Raw genomic sequence first — 20728 nt, forward strand, 5'->3', positions numbered from 1 at the left:
CCTGTCTGTGCACTATTGCTGTAACGAGACAGTCGGAACTTATCGGGTCTTTACGGTAAGCTCGGGAAAGGCGCCTCGAATGCATCGTGTGCATCAGAAGTAAGAAATGTGTGCAAAATGGACACTTCTTGTTATTGTGCAGGTCACTAATGAATGATTTTCAACATGTTTTTAGACTTACTATGGGGATATCTCATTATTTCTAGCAAATATTTATTGGAAATTGGTCAAAAAGTGATTGGTTTTCACTAGTTGTAAGACGAGTTTACCTATCTAAGATAACTGGAAGTTCTATTAGAATATTTTTTTGGTCTGATACATTTAACATTTTCCCTATGGTACGCACACACTGGGCAATGTAAAAAAAGGGGGGGGGGGAGTCTCCATAAAAGAAACAAAAACCATTCAATTGAATCAGACGGGAAGCGGTTACGCATAACAGTTTTATGAAAAGGTGAGATTAACGAACCATGATGAATCTTGCATGTATAACTCCTTAAAAAAAAAAAAAGAAAATTAATTGTAGGACATACACGGACCCCTGGACATACCAGAGGTGGGATCAGGTGTCTAGCAGAAGTAAGCATCCCCTGTCGACCGTTTTCAGTGCCGTGAGCCCTATATCTTAACCAGGTAAATAGAGTAATCCGTAGTCAATATCAGGAGCAGCCACACCTTACCGGATAGCAAAAACGGACGTCGCACGGATACAAATGATTGTGACATAATGCTGTCCGGTGGTTTACATTGATGAAAGGCGTTCCCGCCGCGGCTCAAGGCTCCCGTATGAAGCGTATAAAACGCATAACAACCACACGATTACCGCATATACCGGGCAGTTAACGGTCGATTGATAGACATTACCGTCTGAATAACGGACAAGTACCGGGTTAAACGAACGTAGAACGCATGAGAAACTGAATAACGTTCTCTCAACGTTAGACGAACGGACTTTACCGGTCCTGTGGACCTCCGTTTGACAGTCGTTATTCACCAGTTTCATGCACTTCTTGTCCGTAAACATGTGGATGGTTTCCCATTACATCTTCTGTTGACCCGCTGCTTGTCCAGTAGTAGTCCGGCCATGACTCGCGTCCATCGGACATTGACAGATATGAACTGGACAATTACAGGAAAGGAAACACACGAGTTCCGATTAAAACGCATAGCTAACGTGCTAAAGCGAACAGTATCAGAGGAAACTTATACAGCCTCGCTAGTGAGCTAGCTTCCTGGTGATGTGGTAGAGTCTCTCTCTCTCTCTCTCTTGATCACGCAAGATAAACGACGGCGAGCGTGATCAGCACTTGGCTGGGAGACCGCTACACATTACAGCACACTAAGCGGACTCCATAGTTTGAAGTTTTGAACATGCTATAAATTTTCCGCCGGGCAAGGAACGCGTTGGCCGAAAGAGAAACGGCAAGAAACGCAGCAGAACGGAGACGGACTGATTGACAGCTTTGTTATCCGTTGGACGACGTCCATTAGCATTATCCGACGGGGTGTGAATGCTGCTTAAAGAACAGCCTGATATCGGTATGAAACACGTCAGACAGCACTTGACCCAGTGACAGGTTGTATTGGTAAATTAAATCGCCATAACGACCAATGCTGACTTCGAACGAGACTGTTCACACCCCTGTAAGATCAACTTAGTTCTCAATAGCCTTCTCTGATTTAAAACTGATCATAACCAGAACAAGCTCTTGCTATGAATCGTACCAGACTTCCTCCGGGTAAATTCTGCCGATAAAGACGCCTAACTTACAGATACATGTACTATGTTCAGTTTTACATTCTTTCAGCAGCACGTACGATTTTAGCAAATTATTTTTTTCTGGTACACTAGATGAATGCATGTACGAATCGTGTCTGATTTATGGGAAGTAGCTCATTAATTTCATTTACATATTTTCCTGGAAAACGGTTGGTGACTAGTACACAGACAAGCTGTGGGGAGAGTTCAACGCTGTTTGTATGAGGGGAATGCTTTCTTGTTTCTCCTCTTCGAATGCTACACCGCCAGTAGATGGCTGTTTGTCCTCAATGTCGGCGAAATCAACCGCGAGTGTCAGGCCCGTGGGAGGAAATTTCAAACTGGGATCAAGCCATATTTTGGGATAAATTTAACTGATCTGCCTGCTTCGTGAATTTTAAAACAAAATCCGAAACCATGGAGAGAGGTGTGTGTGCGCGTTAATATGCCAATTTGGGCTGGTGAGATTTGTAAATATGAGAGAGAGAGAGAGAGAGAGAGAGAGAGAGAGAGAGAGAGAACAGATTTTACGTGCATCTGAACTGTAAGCGGTGGTTTGGATTAGAACATTTAAGGCTATACGTGTAACACCTAAACATTGTCTGCAGTTATACATATATATAAATATAGAGAGAGAGAGAGAGAGAGAGAGAGAGAGACTCGCCTAGATGGTCTAGCGCGCTGGTTACATGCTGTTAGGAGATTTGGTTCCGCAGGTCGTGAGTTCAACCCCGGGTATCCAAATGAAGTGGGTATCCAAATGAAGTGAAATATATATATACGTGTGTGCGCGTCACTAATATATATATATATATATATATATATATATAGTCAGGTAGTATAGCATAAGAAATTTACAATATGTTAAATCAATCCCTGGTCAGTAGAAAGGCGATACCACAAACTGACTATTATTCCTATGTATCGCAAACTCTAGATACAGGTGGTTAAGAAGTAATCAAGATTGCGTCGAGAGTGAAAGTGACACTGCATCTACTAAGTGCCCGATTCACCTGTTCTTACTAATAAGCCTTGAACTATGGGGGTGTCAGGTCTAACGTATCCTGAAAACGTCAAGTTTGAAAGTCATTACATGTTCAAGACGAGAGAAAGTGACCGGAGGGGACCTTTAGTATGAAGTCCTATAATAGGCCTTATCAGGAGGCGATTTGTATGTAAATAGATCTACAGTGAGTGGGGCTATTTGAAATATTCGGATTACAGGTATTAGTGGTGTCAATTTGGAATCCTTATTTCAATAACTTGTGTTGGTCGTTTATCAAATTTGCACTCGTATCAAAGAAACCGCAGACAGACAGAGAGAGTTATTACCTGCAGAGTGGAACTATATCATTTCGTACACCGAATGTGTTCATAAAGCCTGGATATTGACAGTTTTTACAAATCATTATAATTGTAATTAATACAGCCACCTGGCGTCTTTTTGTGATCTGAAGAACACAGTTCGGTGTCTCGCTAAGTCTCTGACAGATTAAATTTTATATGAAATGTTAGTGTATATTTAATGTGTTTTAACAATGTGCTACATGTGTAAATTCTGTTGAAGGGGAAAAGATAAATCAAGTACACTTCAGGAAACCTTTTGATTTTCTTTTTTTATTATTTTTTTTTTTGTTTTTTTTTGTTTTTTTTTTTTTTTTAGTATTCCGAAGTATCAATTCTGCGAATTTAATATATTTCATTACCTAACGCTATTACACTTAATTTTACATATATCTGGAAAACTTTTTACAAATATATTGTTTCTTCCTAGCGTAGTTAGGGTTTTTATAAATATATTGTTTCTTCATAGCGTAGTTAGAGTTTTTATAAATATATTGTTTCTTCCTAGCGTAGTTAGAGTCTTTATAAATATATTGTTTCTTCCTAGCGTAGTTAGAGTCTTTATAAATATATTGTTTCTTCCTAGCGTAGTTAGAGTCTTTATAAATATATTGTTTCTTCCTAGCGTAGTTAGGGTCTTTTGAATTGATATAACGTACTCTTGCAGCCAGGACTTAAAACTGTAGTACTTTACTTGTTTATGCATTACGACTTGTCCTATATACTATATCTATACGATATATGTAGTGAATACAGCTAGTTATGAATAAAATGTTCTAAGAGTGAGTATAGTATTCAAAATAGATAGTTATAATCTAGTACAGACTAAGTATATAAGTTTTTCAAATTATACTTTTTTAATTAAAAAAATATTTAGAAACGCAATCGTGGCGTACGGTAAAATCCGGTATTTCCCATGTACACTTTAAGGAAAATTGATCGCATTTTAGGCTATCTTTCTTTTAATCAGATAATAATAAGCAAACGTAGAATTATAAATATACAGAACTCTACAACCGCAACATCGGGGTTTAGAATGGGATATTTATTTCTTTTTTCTTTTTATGAAAAATGGATAATGGCTGACCAATGTATACAGAAACGTCGCTGTGTACATCTCTCCCTCTCTCTCTCTCTCTCTCTCTCTCTCTCTCTCGTATGGGATTTCTAAAACGAGATGTGAACGATCTTTCTGCCGTTCAACAGAGGTGCGGTGATTTTCCGAGAATTGACAAACTTTGTCGTACATTTGTATCTTTAAATAAACCCCTATCAGCTATCTGGAGTGACTTTTTGAGACAATATAAATGCTGGCTAATACCAAATTTATCAACCGATGTTATAGTGCTTCACTGTCCGCCACGCTCGATATCACAAAATTCTATGATGCAGTCTGTTCACACAAGTCCTAAATATTTCACAGCTCCGTCTCAAAATAAATATAATCGTAATTATTGTACAACCCCGTGTCAAAATTGTAAATATTGTATAACCCTGTCTCAAAATTATAGATATTGTACAACCCCGTGTCAAAATTATAAATATTGTATAACCCTGTCTCAAAATTATAGATATTATACAACCCCGTGTCAAAATTATAAATAGTGTACAACTCTGTCTCAAATTTATAGATATTTGTCCAGCTCCGTGACAAAATAAATATAAACGTAAATATTGTACTTTTTTGTTGTGTTTTGACTTTAAAATGGCTGGTTTTTTGATAGCGCAGTTTCCATAAAATATGTTGCTCAGGCTTGGTTTTGCACCATAGAGTTATTTTAAGTGATAGATTTTGTTTTCATTATAAAACAAAAATATATCATGTTACAACCCCTGTGTGTCTCCTTCGAAATAGTTAGAATGCTTAAAATATCAGCGGCCGATTTGATACTTTGCATTAAAATTACCTTATTACCATTTGTTGAGATATCGAAAGAAAAAAGCATTGGAAATCTCTGTGTGTAGGTAGGTAGGTAGGTTCGTTGGTTGGTGTCTTTATTAAAACTGCACTTCATATATGTCGTTTACGTAAATGGACAGGGGAAATGAACTGGAAATTAAGCATGTACGATAAATCTAATATTGAACTCTATAAATCTCAGTTCAAAGTAAGAAATATATTGACTGTGGACGAACGCCATTGATCTTGTTGAAATATGTGTTGTACATGTTGGATGTGCTTCATTTGGGGTGGGCGTGTACGCTGTATAATTCAGCACACTGGTAAAAGTACAGGGCGATGAGGAATTATATCTCTTAATTATTTATTTTTCCAGGTTTCTTCTTTTGAAGAAAAGTAATAAATTACAACTACGACCCACTTTATGGCGTTTTTGAGGATTTTATTTGATTTCCTCGTCAATATTACAAATTTGTTAAAAGTGAATAACTGCGATAACATTTTGATATACACAAGTGAATAAATTGAGAGATATTTACAAGAAGAAAATTTAAAAGATGAAAGAACAAACGCGATTGAATTTTTTTTTTGTTGGTGTTAAAAATGATTCTAAGTGGTATGGACTTCACCTAGGTACATTCAGAATGTCCCGTAGAACAATCATATACCGAGAAGGTAGGCACCACACCAACAGAAAATGTATACATGTCAACCATCTAATGATATTTAATCAAGGAATGCAGGGTGTTTAACTTCATACAGATACATCTTGTTCCGGGTGTGTATGCATATCACGGGGGGGGGGGGGGTCAGTATCATACATACATTATCTCAATACAGTGCATGTCATTATATATTCTAAAATTTGTAAAAATGTTTTGAACTGCTTATAAAGGCCATTTCGAACACCCACCCACCATTGATAATTAAATGTCTTTAAGAAGTACTGGCTTCCTTCCAGAATGATAGTTAATTAATTACTTTCAAATGCATTTCATCATCGTCTTCAAGGCGAGCAAAACGTAGCAATTCTAAAACACATTTCAGATTTCGAAAAAAAAAACAATACTTTATTATGAGAAGGACTAAAAATCAATTCTTTATTACGAGGAGGACTTACAACCATTACTTTATTACGAAGAGGATTTAAAACCAAGTCTGTACATAGTGTCTCTACAAGCTTTTTCTATGAAGCCCTGTAGTGGCCTTAACCTTTGGACATCAATAGGATTCTTCATATCTTGAGAATAAAACGTACGTATGAAGTGTCAAATCAATGGAGGAAAATCATGGCCTGTCGAGTTTCTACAAGCTCAGTGTCACATTCACTCACATGTACTAACGGTCCCGTTACTATATTCTCTCTCGCCATGAAATGCGAGGAATGTTTGTTTGAGTTGACAATATTTTATTGCGGTAGAATTTGTTAGTTTTCGGTATTTTTTCAATCTGTACACTAGAGTTTAACTTTGAGTATGCAGTGACACCCTTTGGTTACTTTCAACCCCCCACCCCCACCGCCGTCTCTAAACGTGGAACAACGATTGATTGTCCTGTGATGCAGTATCTGCGCTTAACAACCTGTCCAATACATTAGATATATAATTAATTATACGTATATACTATAAAAATTATGATGTAATAGTACATGCGATATCTCGCCAATAGTCCTGGCTGCTTTTACGTCAGAAATTGAAAGACTAAGATGTCGTTTGTAAATTTGTATTCTAGATAAACGTTTCGAATGATCAACAAAGATACAAAATGTACAGAAAGTGTAATACATGTATTCGATATTTCATTGAAATTCAAAATCAAACTCCTTCACAGTTTCTCTATAGCAGTGTGGTCTGTCCTCAAGACAAACCTTGAATAATAAGAAATAACACCCTGCTACAATTAGCGACAATGAATCTATTGCTGAGATCAATGTCGACTGATATTTTTATTAAAGTAGTCCACTTTGATATTGCTTCATTTTTTAATGTTTTAATGTTACATTTTCAATATTTATACATTTTCTGTACATTTAACACGTACCACACGTTACCGGTATTGATTGGCAAATTGATCTGGTATTACATCATTAATCACATCGTTGATTACATTGTTAATTACATTAATTGTTAATTACATTGTTAATTTGTTTTACAGCAAAACAATAGGAAATATATCATAATGTATTTGTTGCTTTCATTGTCTCCGACAATTTACATAAAAGACATAACAAATTAGAAACAAACTGTGACAAATATCTAACGTGATTCACAGAGAACTATAGACCGTCCACAATGATTATATATAACGTGATTCACAGAGAACTATAGAGAATCCACAATGATTATATATAACGTGATTCACAGAGAAATATAGAAAGTCCACAATGATTATATATAACGTGATTCACAGAGAACTATAGAGAATCCACAATGATTATGTTTAACGTGATTCACAGAGAAATATAGGAAGTCCACAATGATTATATATAACGTGATTCACAGAGAAATATAGAGAATCTACAATGATTATATATAACGTGATTCACAGAGAACTATAGAGAATCTACAATGATTATATATAACGTGATTCACAGAGAAATATAGAAAGTCCACAATGATTATATATAACGTGATTCACAGAGAACTATAGAAAGTCCACAATGATTATATATAACGTGATTCACAGAGAACTATAGAAAGTCCACAATGATTATATATAACGTGATTCACAGAGAAATATAGAAAGTCCACAATGATTATATATAACGTGATTCACAGAGAAATATAGAGAATCTACAATGATTATGTTTAACGTGATTCACAGAGAAATATAGGAAGTCCACAATGATTATGCTTGTACAAATAAAACAAATATCAGAAATTTGACGTTCTATAAAAACATTCCGTTGTCGGTTTGCATGACGAATTTAAGACGACAACAACCACTCGACAGCTAGATTGGAAATGAAATGTACATATCATATCACAGTTGGAACATAAAGAGTTTTGATTAATGGTATTCCGAAGCAAACAGTAGAATTAATACATGTACATAAAGTCACATATAATATATTTACTTAGTCAAATATGAGTGATCAATTTGCATGATATCGATTAAACAACGTGCATTTTTCTGGTTACGCAGTAATTGATTTGCTATTGAAGTGTCAATGTGTCACACTGCATTCTAAAGGACACTGGTTCTACTAACGTAACAAAAAAAATTTAAAATGCGTGATTTCTTATTACATAGTGATACACAAATGATGCAAGGGAGGTAACTGTAAAAAGAATTATGTACTGCTTTATATATATATCAGGACGTGAGTGAGAAATACATAGTTTTATACATACAGGGAATAATATCATTGTGTAACTAGATCGTTGTAAAGATCTCAAAGAATGACGAAGGCTATAATAGATAAAAGAGTTACATGGAACAAAGAGAACCGTGTCACAGTGGCCGAGTTAAGTGGGTCGGGGCTGGAGACCTGCTGGGGATCGGATCTCCCATTAATGTTACTAGTGTAAATATTCCTATGGTTCAGAGGTTGAATTGGCCGGAAGTCGTCGGCTAAATCAATATCCGGATCAGTTGGGTAATTCTGTTTCACTTCGTGGCGGAAGATGTCAAGCTGTAAGAAAAAAAGAAGAAGAAAGAATACAAATGGTGTTTTTCTTCTAATGTTAAAAAGAATTTGGATTTCTTTGAATTGAATTTTGTTTTTGCATGAATATCATTATGCACAACTACACGACATAAATCCGTGTAATAAAAAATTATACATTGTTCTTAGTTTTCGATAACAACGCATTTCAGAAATAAATTTAATTTTTCAATTTCGGAAGTAGATAAGGGCATTAACTGCGGTGCTTTTCACCAGCATACTTCATGAAATCTATGTCGGCGTGAAGCGTTTTAGTCACACCCTCACGTGTTTTCAAAATTGAATTTATTTTTCATATTTACATTTTAATTTCATTTCTGTCGGACATTTCAGCCGTTCAAATAGACGTACTATATTTATCAAGATTCATACGCATATTGTTTATATCTTCATCGCATTCATGAGGAAATGGCTATCACGTTACAATTGGAAAAATCAGGAAATGTAAACATTGAAAAATAATGCTAGTGGTGCATCATGTATTTGGATGATTAGTTACAATATTTTTAGGAATTTCGGTGTCACATCTTACCTGTCGTCTAGAGATCTTGATGGTCTCTTTGAACACGGTCCAGATGACGGTCTCGTAACACGGCGGAGTGGTCAGACTCCCTCCGTATCGATAGTAAGTACTCAGGTCAGAGGGAAGGAGGGAACGAAGGGGAATAGACTCAATCCCCACGTGGTCGTCTGAAATATAAAACAAAATTTTTACGTTTCTAATGTTTTTGCTTTCGATATTTAACAATTGAAATGATAGCATTTCTTCATGAATGTGAACAATGTGCGTATGAATTTTGATGAATATAGTACGACTATTTTCAAGACTGGGAATTGACAGAAATGAAAGTAAAATGAAAATATGAAAAATGAATTTTATTTTTCCTTCTCAACCTCAAGAAAACGGTGAAAAGCAGATATTCAATGTGTTTATATAAAATGATATTTATTTTTCACACAACAAGAAACACTATTATGCTAAATAACTTTGAATCGTCTAAAATTTTAAGATCTGTGTGCTAGAAAGACCATTTCTGATATTTATTGAAATTTAGAAACGCTTTTGATGGTTGCTATGAGTTGATTTCACTACATTGCAATTTTCTTCTCTTCGTTTGTTCTCTCTTTTTAAGGATTGAAAATCTTGTAAAATTGTTAAGTCGTATATGTACGTAAATTAGATCACTAGCGTTTAACAGAATTTCAACCAATAAAATAATTCAGAATTTTCACTTCATGCATATTCTACTAATCACAAAAGAGAGAGAGTGCATTGCCCGTAGACTGTAAAATACTTCAACTTTATATACTGTAAACATAGCTACAGAAATTATAGTTCCTATCTGTAATAAACAGCTACATTTACATCACTTATTTAGAATGGCTACTTCTAATTCAAAACAAACAGGGAACCCTATAGGAATTACATTATCTGTCTGTCCGTCCGTCAACAGTCTTATAATTCTTAGGTGTCTTTCTCTCATTGTAATATATTTCTGTACAAAATCTGAAACCGTTACTGTGGAAACAAAGTTGTCTCGTCACAACAAACGCGCCGAGGAACAGACGGACGGACGGACATACAACGTGATTCCTACAGGATTCCCACATTTCATGCAGGACCCTAATAACCCCTTGATCATTTTATTCCTTTTTTCTAACACATTGAAATACTATACGTCTTGATAATTGACATATTAGAACTTACCTTTATGGGCGACTTCTTTGAAGTGGGAAATTATTTTCTCAAACTGTGCGTTCTCTTCGCCAATCTGCAATTTATTCAATAGTTATTCAATAATTATTCAGTTGTTATTACGTTCTGTATCTGTAAGTTATTCAATAGATAATACGTTCTGTATCTGCGAGTTATTCAATAGTTATTCAATAGTTATTACGTTTCTGTATCTGTAAGTTATTCAATAGTTATTACGTTCTGTATCTGTAAGTTATTCAATACATATTTCGTTTTGTATCTGCGAGTTATTCAATAGTTATTACGTTCTGTATATGTAAGTTATTCAGTAGTTATTACGTTCTGTATCTGTAAGTTATTCAGTAGTTATTCAATAGTTATTACGTTCTGTATCTGTAAGTTATTCAATAGATATTACGTTCTGTATCTGTAAGTTATTCAATAGATATTACGTTCTGTATCTGTAAGTTATTCAGTAGTTATTACGTTCTGTGTCTGTAAGTTATTCAATAGTTATTACGTTCTGTATCTGTAAGTTATTCAATAGTTATTCAATAGTTATTACGTTCTGTATCTGTAAATTATTCAGTAGTTATTACGTTCTGTATCTGTAAGTTATTCAGTAGTTATTACGTTCTCAATCTGCAAGTTATTTAATAGTTATCACGTTCTGTATCTGTAAGTAATTCAATAGTTATTACGTTTTGTATCTGTACGTTCTGTTTCTGTAAGTTATTCAATAGTTATTATGTTCTGTATCTTTAAGTTATTCAATAGTTATTACGTTCTGTATCTGTAAGTTATTCAATAGTTATTACGTTCTGTATCTGTAAGTTATTCAATAGTTATTACGTTCTGTATCTGTAAGTAATTCAATAGTTATTACGTTTTGTATCTGTACGTTCTGTTTCTGTAAGTTATTCAATAGTTATTATGTTCTGTATCTGTAAGTTATTCAATAGTTATTATGTTCTGTTTCTGTAAGTTATTCAATAGTTATTACGTTCTGTATCTGTAAGTTATTCAATAGTTATTACGTTCTGTATCTGTAAGTTATTCAATAGTTATTACGTTCTATATCTGTAAGTTATTCAATAGTTATTACGTTCTGTATCTGTAAGTTATTCAATAGTTATTACGTTCTGTATCTGTAAATTATTCAATAGTTATTACGTTCTGTATCTGTAAGTTATTAAATAGTTATTACGTTCTGTATCTGTAAGTAATTCAGTAGTTATTACGTTCTGTATCTGTACGTTATTCAATAGTTATTACGTTCTGTATCTGTAAGTTATTCAGTAGTTATTACGTTCTGTATCTGAAAGTTATTCAATAGTTATTACGTTCTGTATCTTTAAGTTATTCAATAGTTATTACGTTCTGTATCTGTAAGTTATTCAATAGTTATTACGTTCTATATCTGTAAGTTATTCAATAGTTATTACGTTCTGTATCTGTAAGTTATTCAATAGTTATTACGTTCTGTATCTGTAAGTTATTCAATAGTTATTACGTTCTGTATCTGTAAGTTATTCAATAGTTATTCAATAGTTATTACGTTCTGTATCTGTAAGTTATTCAATAGTTATTACGTTCTGTATCTGTACGTTCTGTTTCTGTAAGTTATTCAATAGTTATTATGTTCTGTATCTGTAAGTTATTCAATAGTTATTATGTTCTGTTTCTGTAAGTTATTCAATAGTTATTACGTTCTGTATCTGTAAGTTATTCAATAGTTATTACGTTCTGTATCTGTAAATTATTCAATAGTTATTACGTTCTGTATCTGTAAGTTATTAAATAGTTATTACGTTCTGTATCTGTAAGTAATTCAGTAGTTATTACGTTCTGTATCTGTACGTTATTCAATAGTTATTACGTTCTGTATCTGTACGTTATTCAATAGTTATTACGTTCTGTATCTGTAAGTTATTCAATAGTTATTACGTTCTGTATCTGTAAGTTATTCAATAGTTATTACGTTCTGTATCTGTAAGTTATTCAATAGTTATTACGTTCTGTATCTGTAAGTTATTCAGTAGTTATTACGTTCTGTATCTGTAAATTATTCAATAGTTATTACGTTCTGTATCTGTACGTTATTCAATAGTTATTACGTTCTGTATCTGTAAGTAATTCAATAGTTATTACGTTCTGTATTTGTACGTTCTGTATCTGTACGTTATTCAATAGTTATTACGTTCTGTATCTGTAAATTATTCAGTAGTTATTACGTTCTGTATCTGTAAGTTATTCAATAGTTATTACGTTCTGTATCTGTAAGTTATTCAATAGTTATTCAATAGTTATTCAGTAGTTATTACGTTTCTGTATCTAGGATTGATTTTATCATAATTCATCAATAACAGTACAGCGTACTATAGACGAATGATGCGCGCGACACATACCTCATCAATAACAGCGCAGCGTACTATAGACGAATGATGCGCGCGACGCATACCTCATCAATAACAGCACAGCGTACTATAGACGAATGATGCGCGCGACGCATACCTCATCAATAACAGTGCAGTGTAGTATAGACGAATGATGCGCGTGACACATACCTCGAAGAAGAAGCCTAGGACTTTGAGACCTTGTGTTTTATCCATGGCTTCAGACAGATCGCTGTAATGCGTGGAGTGGTGGACGATGTGCATCTAAAACCGAAAGGGAGACAAATGGTTTAAATTCAATAAGCCTCTATCTTTTTCTGGATGAATTCTTTATGTAATCTCTGCAGTTCGTGTTTTTCTTCTATTATTACAAAAAGTATTTAAATATGGACACGTAGAATTTTTAACCTTCATTTCTCAAGGCTCACTATGCATATTATTGGAAATGCAGTAAAACACAGTTATAGCGAACCTCCATGGTCAGTTAAAACAGTTCATTATAACCAAACGTCGTTATATCACTTCACAATAAGCGTGAATTCGGTATAAGAGTGTTCGTTATAAGTGTGTTTTACTGTATTATGACTCGGAAATCTATTACAAAATTTCCCAATTGTGCCTCTCAATGCCAGACATTATGTACTTTAGTTGAAACGTGTATACATGATTGATGACGGGATTGCTTTATCGCTCTCACTGAAATAAACAGCCCCCCCCCCCCTCCCCCCGATATACGCAAACCTTACCTCCATGGGGAACCGTCTGTTGTCCAGGGCGTGTTCTGAACCCCTGTCATCCGTGGCTCCCCAGTGGAAGTGAAACTGAGCGACTTTAAAGTCCCCGGACAAACCCCCTCCTCGTAACAGCGGCTGCACTCCAATCAGATCGACCTGGACTATCAACAGAAAACATAATGACATTAATGGAAAGTGAAGATAACGAACAGTGATCAATCTCATAACTCCTACAAGCAATACAAAATAGATAGTTGGGCAAACACGGACCCCTGGACACACCAGAGAGTAACCTTACCTTTCAGCCGTTACTATGTATTCTACTATTTCTGTAGTGACCTGTAGACGGTGTCATGAGAGATAGTACACAGTCACGTGGAATCGGGGGGAGGGGGTTGCAGTCCCTCCCACATTTTTTTTTTACAATGATCGTATTCTGTTATTCTAATACTGGATGCATATAAAGATATTTTGGGTGACTGCCCCCCCCCCTCCCTCACTATCTTCAATAGTAGCAGTGAGAATAATGTAATCTTCGAACGTTATGAATGGAATCCATGTAGTGAAAGATCAGGGCTATAGCAGTGAGGGTTCTTTATCAGGGCTGTAGCAGTGAGGGTTCTTTATCAGGGCTGTAGCGGTGAGGTTTCTTTATCAGGGCTGTAGCAGTGAGGCTTCTTTATCAGGGCTGTAGCAGTGAGGGTTTTTTTATCAGGACTGTAGCAGTGAGGGTTCTTTATCAGGGCTGTAGCAGTGAGGTTTCTTTATCAGGGCTGTAGCAGTGAGGGTTCTCTATCAGGGTTGTAGCAGTGAGGCTTCTTTATCAGGGTTGTAGCAGTGAGGGTCCTTATCAGGGCTTTAGTGGTGAGGGTTCTTTATCAGGGCTGTAGAGGTGAAGATTATTTATCAGGGCTGTAGCAGTGGGGGGTTTTCTTTATCAGGGCTGTAGCAGTGAAGGTTCTTTATCAGGGCTGTAGCGGTGAGGTTTCTTTATCAGGGCTGTAGCAGTGAGGGTTCTTATCAGGGCTGTAGCAGTGAGGTTTCTTTATCAGGGCTGTAGTTGTGAGGTTTCTTTATCAGGGCTGTAGCAGTGTGGGTTCTTTATCAGGGCTGTATTAGTGAGGTTTCTTTATCAGGACTGTAGCAGTGAGGGTTCTTTATCAGGACTGTAGCAGGGAGGGTTCTTTATCAGGGCTGTAGCAGGGAGGGTTCTTTATCAGGGCTGTAGCAGGGAGGGTTCTTTATCAGGGCTGTAGCAGTGACGGTTCTTTATTAGGGCTGTAGCGGTGAGCGTTCTTTATCAGGGCTGTAAAAGTGATGGTTCTTTATCAGGGTTATAACAGTGAGGCTTCTTTATCAGGACTGTAGCAATGAGGTTTCTTTATCAGGGCTGTAGCAGTGAGGCTTCTTTATCAGGGTTGTAGCAGTGAGGTTTCTTTATCAGGGCTGTAGCAGTGAGGTTTCTTTATCAGGGCTGTAGCAGTGAGGATTCTTTATCAGGGTTGTAGCAGTGATGCTTCTTTATCAGGGTTGTAGCAGTGATGCTTCTTTATCAGGGCTGTAGCAGTGGGGGTTCTTTATCAGGGCTGTAGCAGTGAGGGTTCTTTATCAGGACTGTAGCAGTGAGGGTTCTTTATCAGGGCTGTAGCAGTGAGGGTTCTTTATCAGAGCTGTAGTGGTGAGGCTTCTTTATTGTGACAACGCCCGCCGTGACCGGAATCTTCGTTTTAAGGACATGTGAGTTTTACCTCTAATGTCGGGCGCTAAGTGATACTGCTTAATTCATGTCTATGTCATTTTGCTGCGGAGTGATGACTGGAGCCTTAATTCTTCACATCCACAGCTCGGGCTCTAATGCTCATTAATGATGTAACGTTATTTTACATTTATCAGCAATGCAAGCTAAATGACAATGAACTATATTCTCATACTAGTAACTGCATAAATGTAGAGAAGAAACAGCGCGTGTGTAATATTCACACACACACCAAATTCTCCACGCGTGAGTTACACATATGTATTAGAATTTCAATAACAGTTGGTTTACTGATACGTTATTGGAGATAAACACCTGGAACGTCACGACAGGTGTCTGCTGGCAATACAGGTACATACACTACAACATTCTCCGATCTACTCGTTGAATCATATGTCTGATGTTTCATACCGATTGTTAGGCTGTTCTCTACACACTTATTTTGACTGCTGAACCGGTCACACCCTCCTTGAAACCCTATATCTTGATCAGATACACGGAATAATCCATAGTCGAAATCAGTGTAGATAGAACGACCTAACAATTGGTCAGACAGCATTTGACCCAATGACAGGTTGTATTGGCAAACTTGATCGTTATAACAACCATAAAATTTGTTAAATGCTGATTTTAAACGAGGCTGTTGAAACCTCTGTAACATCAACTTGCTTGTCGGTAGCCTGCCTTGATTTAAAAACTGATCATACGCAGAACAAGCCCTTGCGTATCGAATCAGTTGAGACACAAACACCACATACAGGTGATAATGGAATATTGCTACATAAATATGGGAAGTTGACGAAGAAGAAGCTGAAATCATCCCATTTGTCATAAACTTTAGTTGTGCATTTGCTGTTCACATCTATGTTCAGTAAAATTACTAAGTATGAAGCAGATGTGGAAGATTGTGATATGTCATATTCTGCAGAGCAGTATATAACCTGTAATATCATTATTATCTACATTAGCCTATGGAGTACTTATTTCATCAGTTATCTTGTGTTTTACCCACACAATTGTATAATTCTTTGATTTACGGTGTACTAGAGGATGTGTTTACATAACCAGTAATCTCATTGTGTCTGATCTGATCGTATTTTACCTGACACTGATATAACAGGTGCTGTTACCTGTTTGCCTGACCTCTATGTGAAGCTCTTCTTTGCGTAACCTTTGACTTTTGTGACTCACCTGTGTGCCCATTATTTTTCAGGCTCATGTTTAGGTTTTGGACCTGATCATATCCCTCCATCTCAAAGTCTGTCAAGCTCTGATTGACGAACACCCTGTGAGTCTCAATGTGGATAGGAGACTGACTGTCCCCACCACAGGTCGGGAACACCGCGTGCCAGTGACTGGGACCTGTAACATGGGATTTAAAACAGTAAAACATGCTTATAGCAATGTGTAGGGGGAGGGGGGGGGGGGGGGCAAACAATTACAGTAAACACGCTTATAGTGAAGGGACAAAGAATTACAGTAAAACACACTTATAGTGAAGTGCTGGAGACAAACAATTACAGTAAAACACACTTATAGTGAAGTGTCAGAGGGACAAACAATTGCAGTAAAACACACTTATAGTGAAGTGCTGGAGACAAACAATTACAGTAAAACACACTTATAGTGAAGTGTCAGAGGGACAAACAATTACGGTAAAACACACTTATAGTGAAGTGTCAGAGGGACAAACAATTACAGTATAACACACTTATAGTGAAGTGTCAGAGGGACAAACAATTACAGTAAAACACACTTATAGTGAAGTGTCAGAGGGACAAACAATTACAGTATAACACACTTATAGTGAAGTGTCAGAGGGACAAACAATTACAGTAAAACACACTTATAGTGAAGTGTCAGAGGGACAAACAATTACAGTAAAACACACTTATAGTGAAGTGATGGGGACTAATAATTACAGTAAAACACACTTATAGTGAAGTGCTGGGGACAAACAATTACAGTAAAACACACTTATAGTGAAGTGCTGGGGACTAATAATTACAGTAAAACAAACTTATAGCGAAGTGCTGGGGACTAATAATTACAGTAAAACACACTTATAGTGAAGTGCTGGGGACAAACAATTACAGTAAAACACACTTATAGTGAAGTGTCAGAGGTACAAACAATTACAGTAAAACACACTTATAGTGAAGTGTTGGGGACAAACAATTACAGTAAAACACACTTATAGTGAAGTGTTGGGGACAAACAATCACAGTAAAACACGCTTATAGCGAAGTGTCGGGGGGAGGTCAAACAATTACAGTAAAACACGCTTATAACGAAGTGTCAGTGGGATAAACAACTGTGGTAATCAGGTATCTAGTATACCAAAAACATTTCCACATCTCTCAATATACATTAATAAATACATCTGTATGTAATATGAAGCCTACCTATCGCAAAATATATTATCTAGAAAATATCCTGAGAAATATACAGTAAAACACACTTGTAGAAAAGTGCTGGAGACAAATTTGATTCGTTATATCCAATAAATCCATAATATGTTCTGATACTACAGGAAATGAAAATGACTTCGCTGTAAGCGTAAATTCATTATGAGCGTTTTCGCTGTGACGGTGTGTAAATGTAAGCGTGAATTCATTATGAGCGTGTTCGCTGTAGCCGTGTTTTACTGTAAGTGTGAATTCATTATAAGTGTGTTCACTGTAACCGTGTTTTACTGTAAGCGTGAATTCATTATGAGCGTGTTCGCTGTGACGGTGTTTAATTGTAAGTGTGAATTCATTATGAGCGTGTTCACTGTAGCCGTGTTCGCTGTAGCCGTGTTTTACTGTAAGTGTGAATTCATTATGAGCGTGTTCACTGTAACCGTGTTTTACTGTAAGCGTGAATTCATTATGAGCGTGTTAGCTGTGACGGTGTTTAACTGTAAGCGTGAATTCATTATGAGCGTGTTAGCTGTGACGGTGTTTAACTGTAAGCGTGAATTCATTATGAGCGTGTTAGCTGTGACGGTGTTTAACTGTAAGCGTGAATTCATTATGAGCTGTTAGCTGTGACGGTGTTTAACTGTAAGCGTGAATTCATTATGAGCGTGTTAGCTGTACCCGTGGTTTACTATAGACGATTTTAGGATTATTCATGACAGTGTGAGCAGAATGTTAGAATACTGGAACGTATATTCATAAAACTAAGGTAATAAAGTAAGACTTTATGTATAATGATATTTGATTTGATAATGAATATATATCGAAGCAGATTAAGTTGCTTTCGAGGGTAGTAAAAATAAAAAATATATAAATTAAAAAAAAATTACGTGTCTAATGCAGAACTGGTATCCACGTGTATTTTATTGTGCATGCAATATCAGAGGATAAATGGAGTGCTTAGATATATTGTCCTCCATCTGCAATTAAGTTGTCTAGTTAGTGTCGTTATTGATATTGAGAAATCATCTGCACTTTTGCTGGGGGAGGGGTGTGTGCGGTAAGAAGTGTGAATAAATGAACGAATAAACAAAGGTACTATATGACTTGTGATAAGTTCTCTCATTGTATCATGTAGTAGAGATAGAAAGAAGGAAAGATAGAAAGAGAAAGGAGAAATGAACAGAGGAGAGAGAAAGACAAAGGAAAGAAAGACAGGAGAGAAGGGAATGGGGGATAGAGAAAAAGAGAAAGGAGAGATAAATAGCGAGAGAAAGACAGAGGAGAGAAAGAGAGAAGAGAGAATGGAAGAGGGAGGATAGAGAAAAAGAGAAAGGAGGGAAGAGAGATAGAGAGAGGGAGGGGAGATAGAGAGATAGGAAGAGTGACAATGAGAAACTCACCGTGTTCTCCTTCATAGCTCCACTCGTTCCCTGAAAGAAAAGAGGAAATTAATTCACACTTCAGTATTTTCAACATGCCTATTTTAAAATTTGAGTCAATAAATCAATAGCCCCAGTTCCTTGTGGTAAACCAAGGCACGATTTCATATTAAGATTCTGTTTTTAATTATCACAAGACAAATTTGATTGATTTCACATTCAGTTTGGCGGACCCCGTCCGATATAGGTAAACTGGCAATATTGTTTCCCGGTGACTTCAGTTTAAAACCACGCTGTGATGAAATTAGATAATAAACCTTTTATATTACACAATTATTGCATTCATGAATTTAAACAAAACAGTTTGAAAAAATATTCTGATCAGGTTTTTTTCAAAGGTACATGTATATCTGTAAATATGGTACACTGTAAAATAGCATTGTTCTAATGTCTGCTTATTAAAAATGTATTAACAATTGTGACACGTTTAGGGTTCTATTAATTATAATCTGCTGTGCAGTGTTCATAGTAATTCGTACTGAAAAATAAACCAAATATACCAACAGGCAGACACACAGAGTCGGTAATTAGCGAGGCCCGCTACGTCTCGGCAACCTTCCTTTACAATAGACAAATACACCAACAGGCAGACACACAGAGTCGGCAATTAGCGAGGCCCGCTACGTCTCGGCAACCTTCCTTTACAATAGACAAATACACCAACAGGCAGACACACAGAGTCGGCAATTAGCGAGGTCCGCTACGTCTCGACAACCTTCCTTTACAATAGACAACTACACCAACAGGCAGACACACAGGGCCGATAATTAGCGAGGCCCGCTACGTCTCGGCAACCTTCCTTTACAATAGACAAATACACCAACAGGCAGACACACAGAGTCGGCAATTAGCGAGGTCCGCTACGTCTCGGCAACCTTCCTTTACAATAGACAAATCAACGAAACGTGCGACAAATTCCGTATAGATTAAAAGTACATTCCAACACGAAAATATATTTGCATTTCCGATTTTAAAAAAAATTACAAAGTAATTCTAAGAAATTAGTGTAATTATTCAAAACGATGTGGGTTGATAATTCAAATTTTGCCATTTATGAACTTCGAATTCTAAATTAGTAAATTGCAGTACCGAAAGAGATTAAGCATTCTTAATTTTATTTTCTGTAATTGTAATAAGTTTTTTGAATGGCAATTATCCATTAATCGAAGGAAATGCACTGGTAAGTTGTTTGACTTCGTTTCCAATCCTTTCACCGTATATCATCATTAAAATATGTTGGGGGAAAAGGGAATATAAATATGTTTTTAAAAATCAACAAACCCAAAACAAACAACAAACAAAACAAACAGCAATAACAAAAACAAACAGCGGTAACAGCAAACAAAACAAACAACAAAAAGTCTAAAAACAACCAAAAATCGTCTTACCATGAAAATGACTGCCAACATTAATGACACTGCCCGCCTGGACCAGAATTACTAAATCCAACACGATAGCCAACCCCACACTACCGTGAAACTCTATGGACAATTGCATACTGATACTGCAAATATTCCAAAACTAGTTCCCGACACTGTCTCCCCACTAAACACCGAGACCGACTCAGCGCACATCGTGGACCAGCGTAAAAATAAAGTGATTGTGACGTCACCAAAATTGTGCAGGCCCCGA

At 36.2% G+C, this 20728-nt stretch overlaps 1 protein-coding gene across 1 annotated transcript; it reads right to left on the reverse strand.

Moving 5' to 3' along the window:
• Window positions 1-6711: 6711 nt before the first annotated feature.
• LOC125664509 (carbonic anhydrase 14-like) lies at window positions 6712-20728 on the reverse strand. The gene is made up of 8 exons (XM_056150646.1): window positions 20485-20728; window positions 19058-19087; window positions 16444-16614; window positions 13509-13657; window positions 12934-13026; window positions 10379-10442; window positions 9203-9360; window positions 6712-8637 (listed from the first exon to the last, which is right to left on the reverse strand). The coding sequence occupies exons 1-8, from the start codon at window positions 20591-20593 to the stop codon at window positions 8398-8400; spliced, it is 1014 nt and encodes a 337-aa protein (XP_056006621.1). The 5' UTR covers window positions 20594-20728; the 3' UTR covers window positions 6712-8397.

The sequence above is a fragment of the Ostrea edulis genome, chromosome 1, assembly GCF_947568905.1.
Source record: "Ostrea edulis chromosome 1, xbOstEdul1.1, whole genome shotgun sequence".
NCBI classification, from domain to species: domain Eukaryota; kingdom Metazoa; phylum Mollusca; class Bivalvia; order Ostreida; family Ostreidae; genus Ostrea; species Ostrea edulis.

Coding starts and splice junctions, on each gene's coding strand:
- LOC125664509 (XM_056150646.1), bottom strand. CDS start 20,593: ATGCAATTGTCCATAGAGTTTCACGGTAGTGTGGGGTTGGCTATCGTG. Junction 19,088..20,484: donor TGTTGGCAGTCATTTTCATG/GTAAGACGATTT, acceptor CTTTTCTTTCAG/GGAACGAGTGGAGCTATGAA. Junction 8,638..9,202: donor TCAAGATCTCTAGACGACAG/GTAAGATGTGAC, acceptor TTTTTCTTACAG/CTTGACATCTTCCGCCACGA.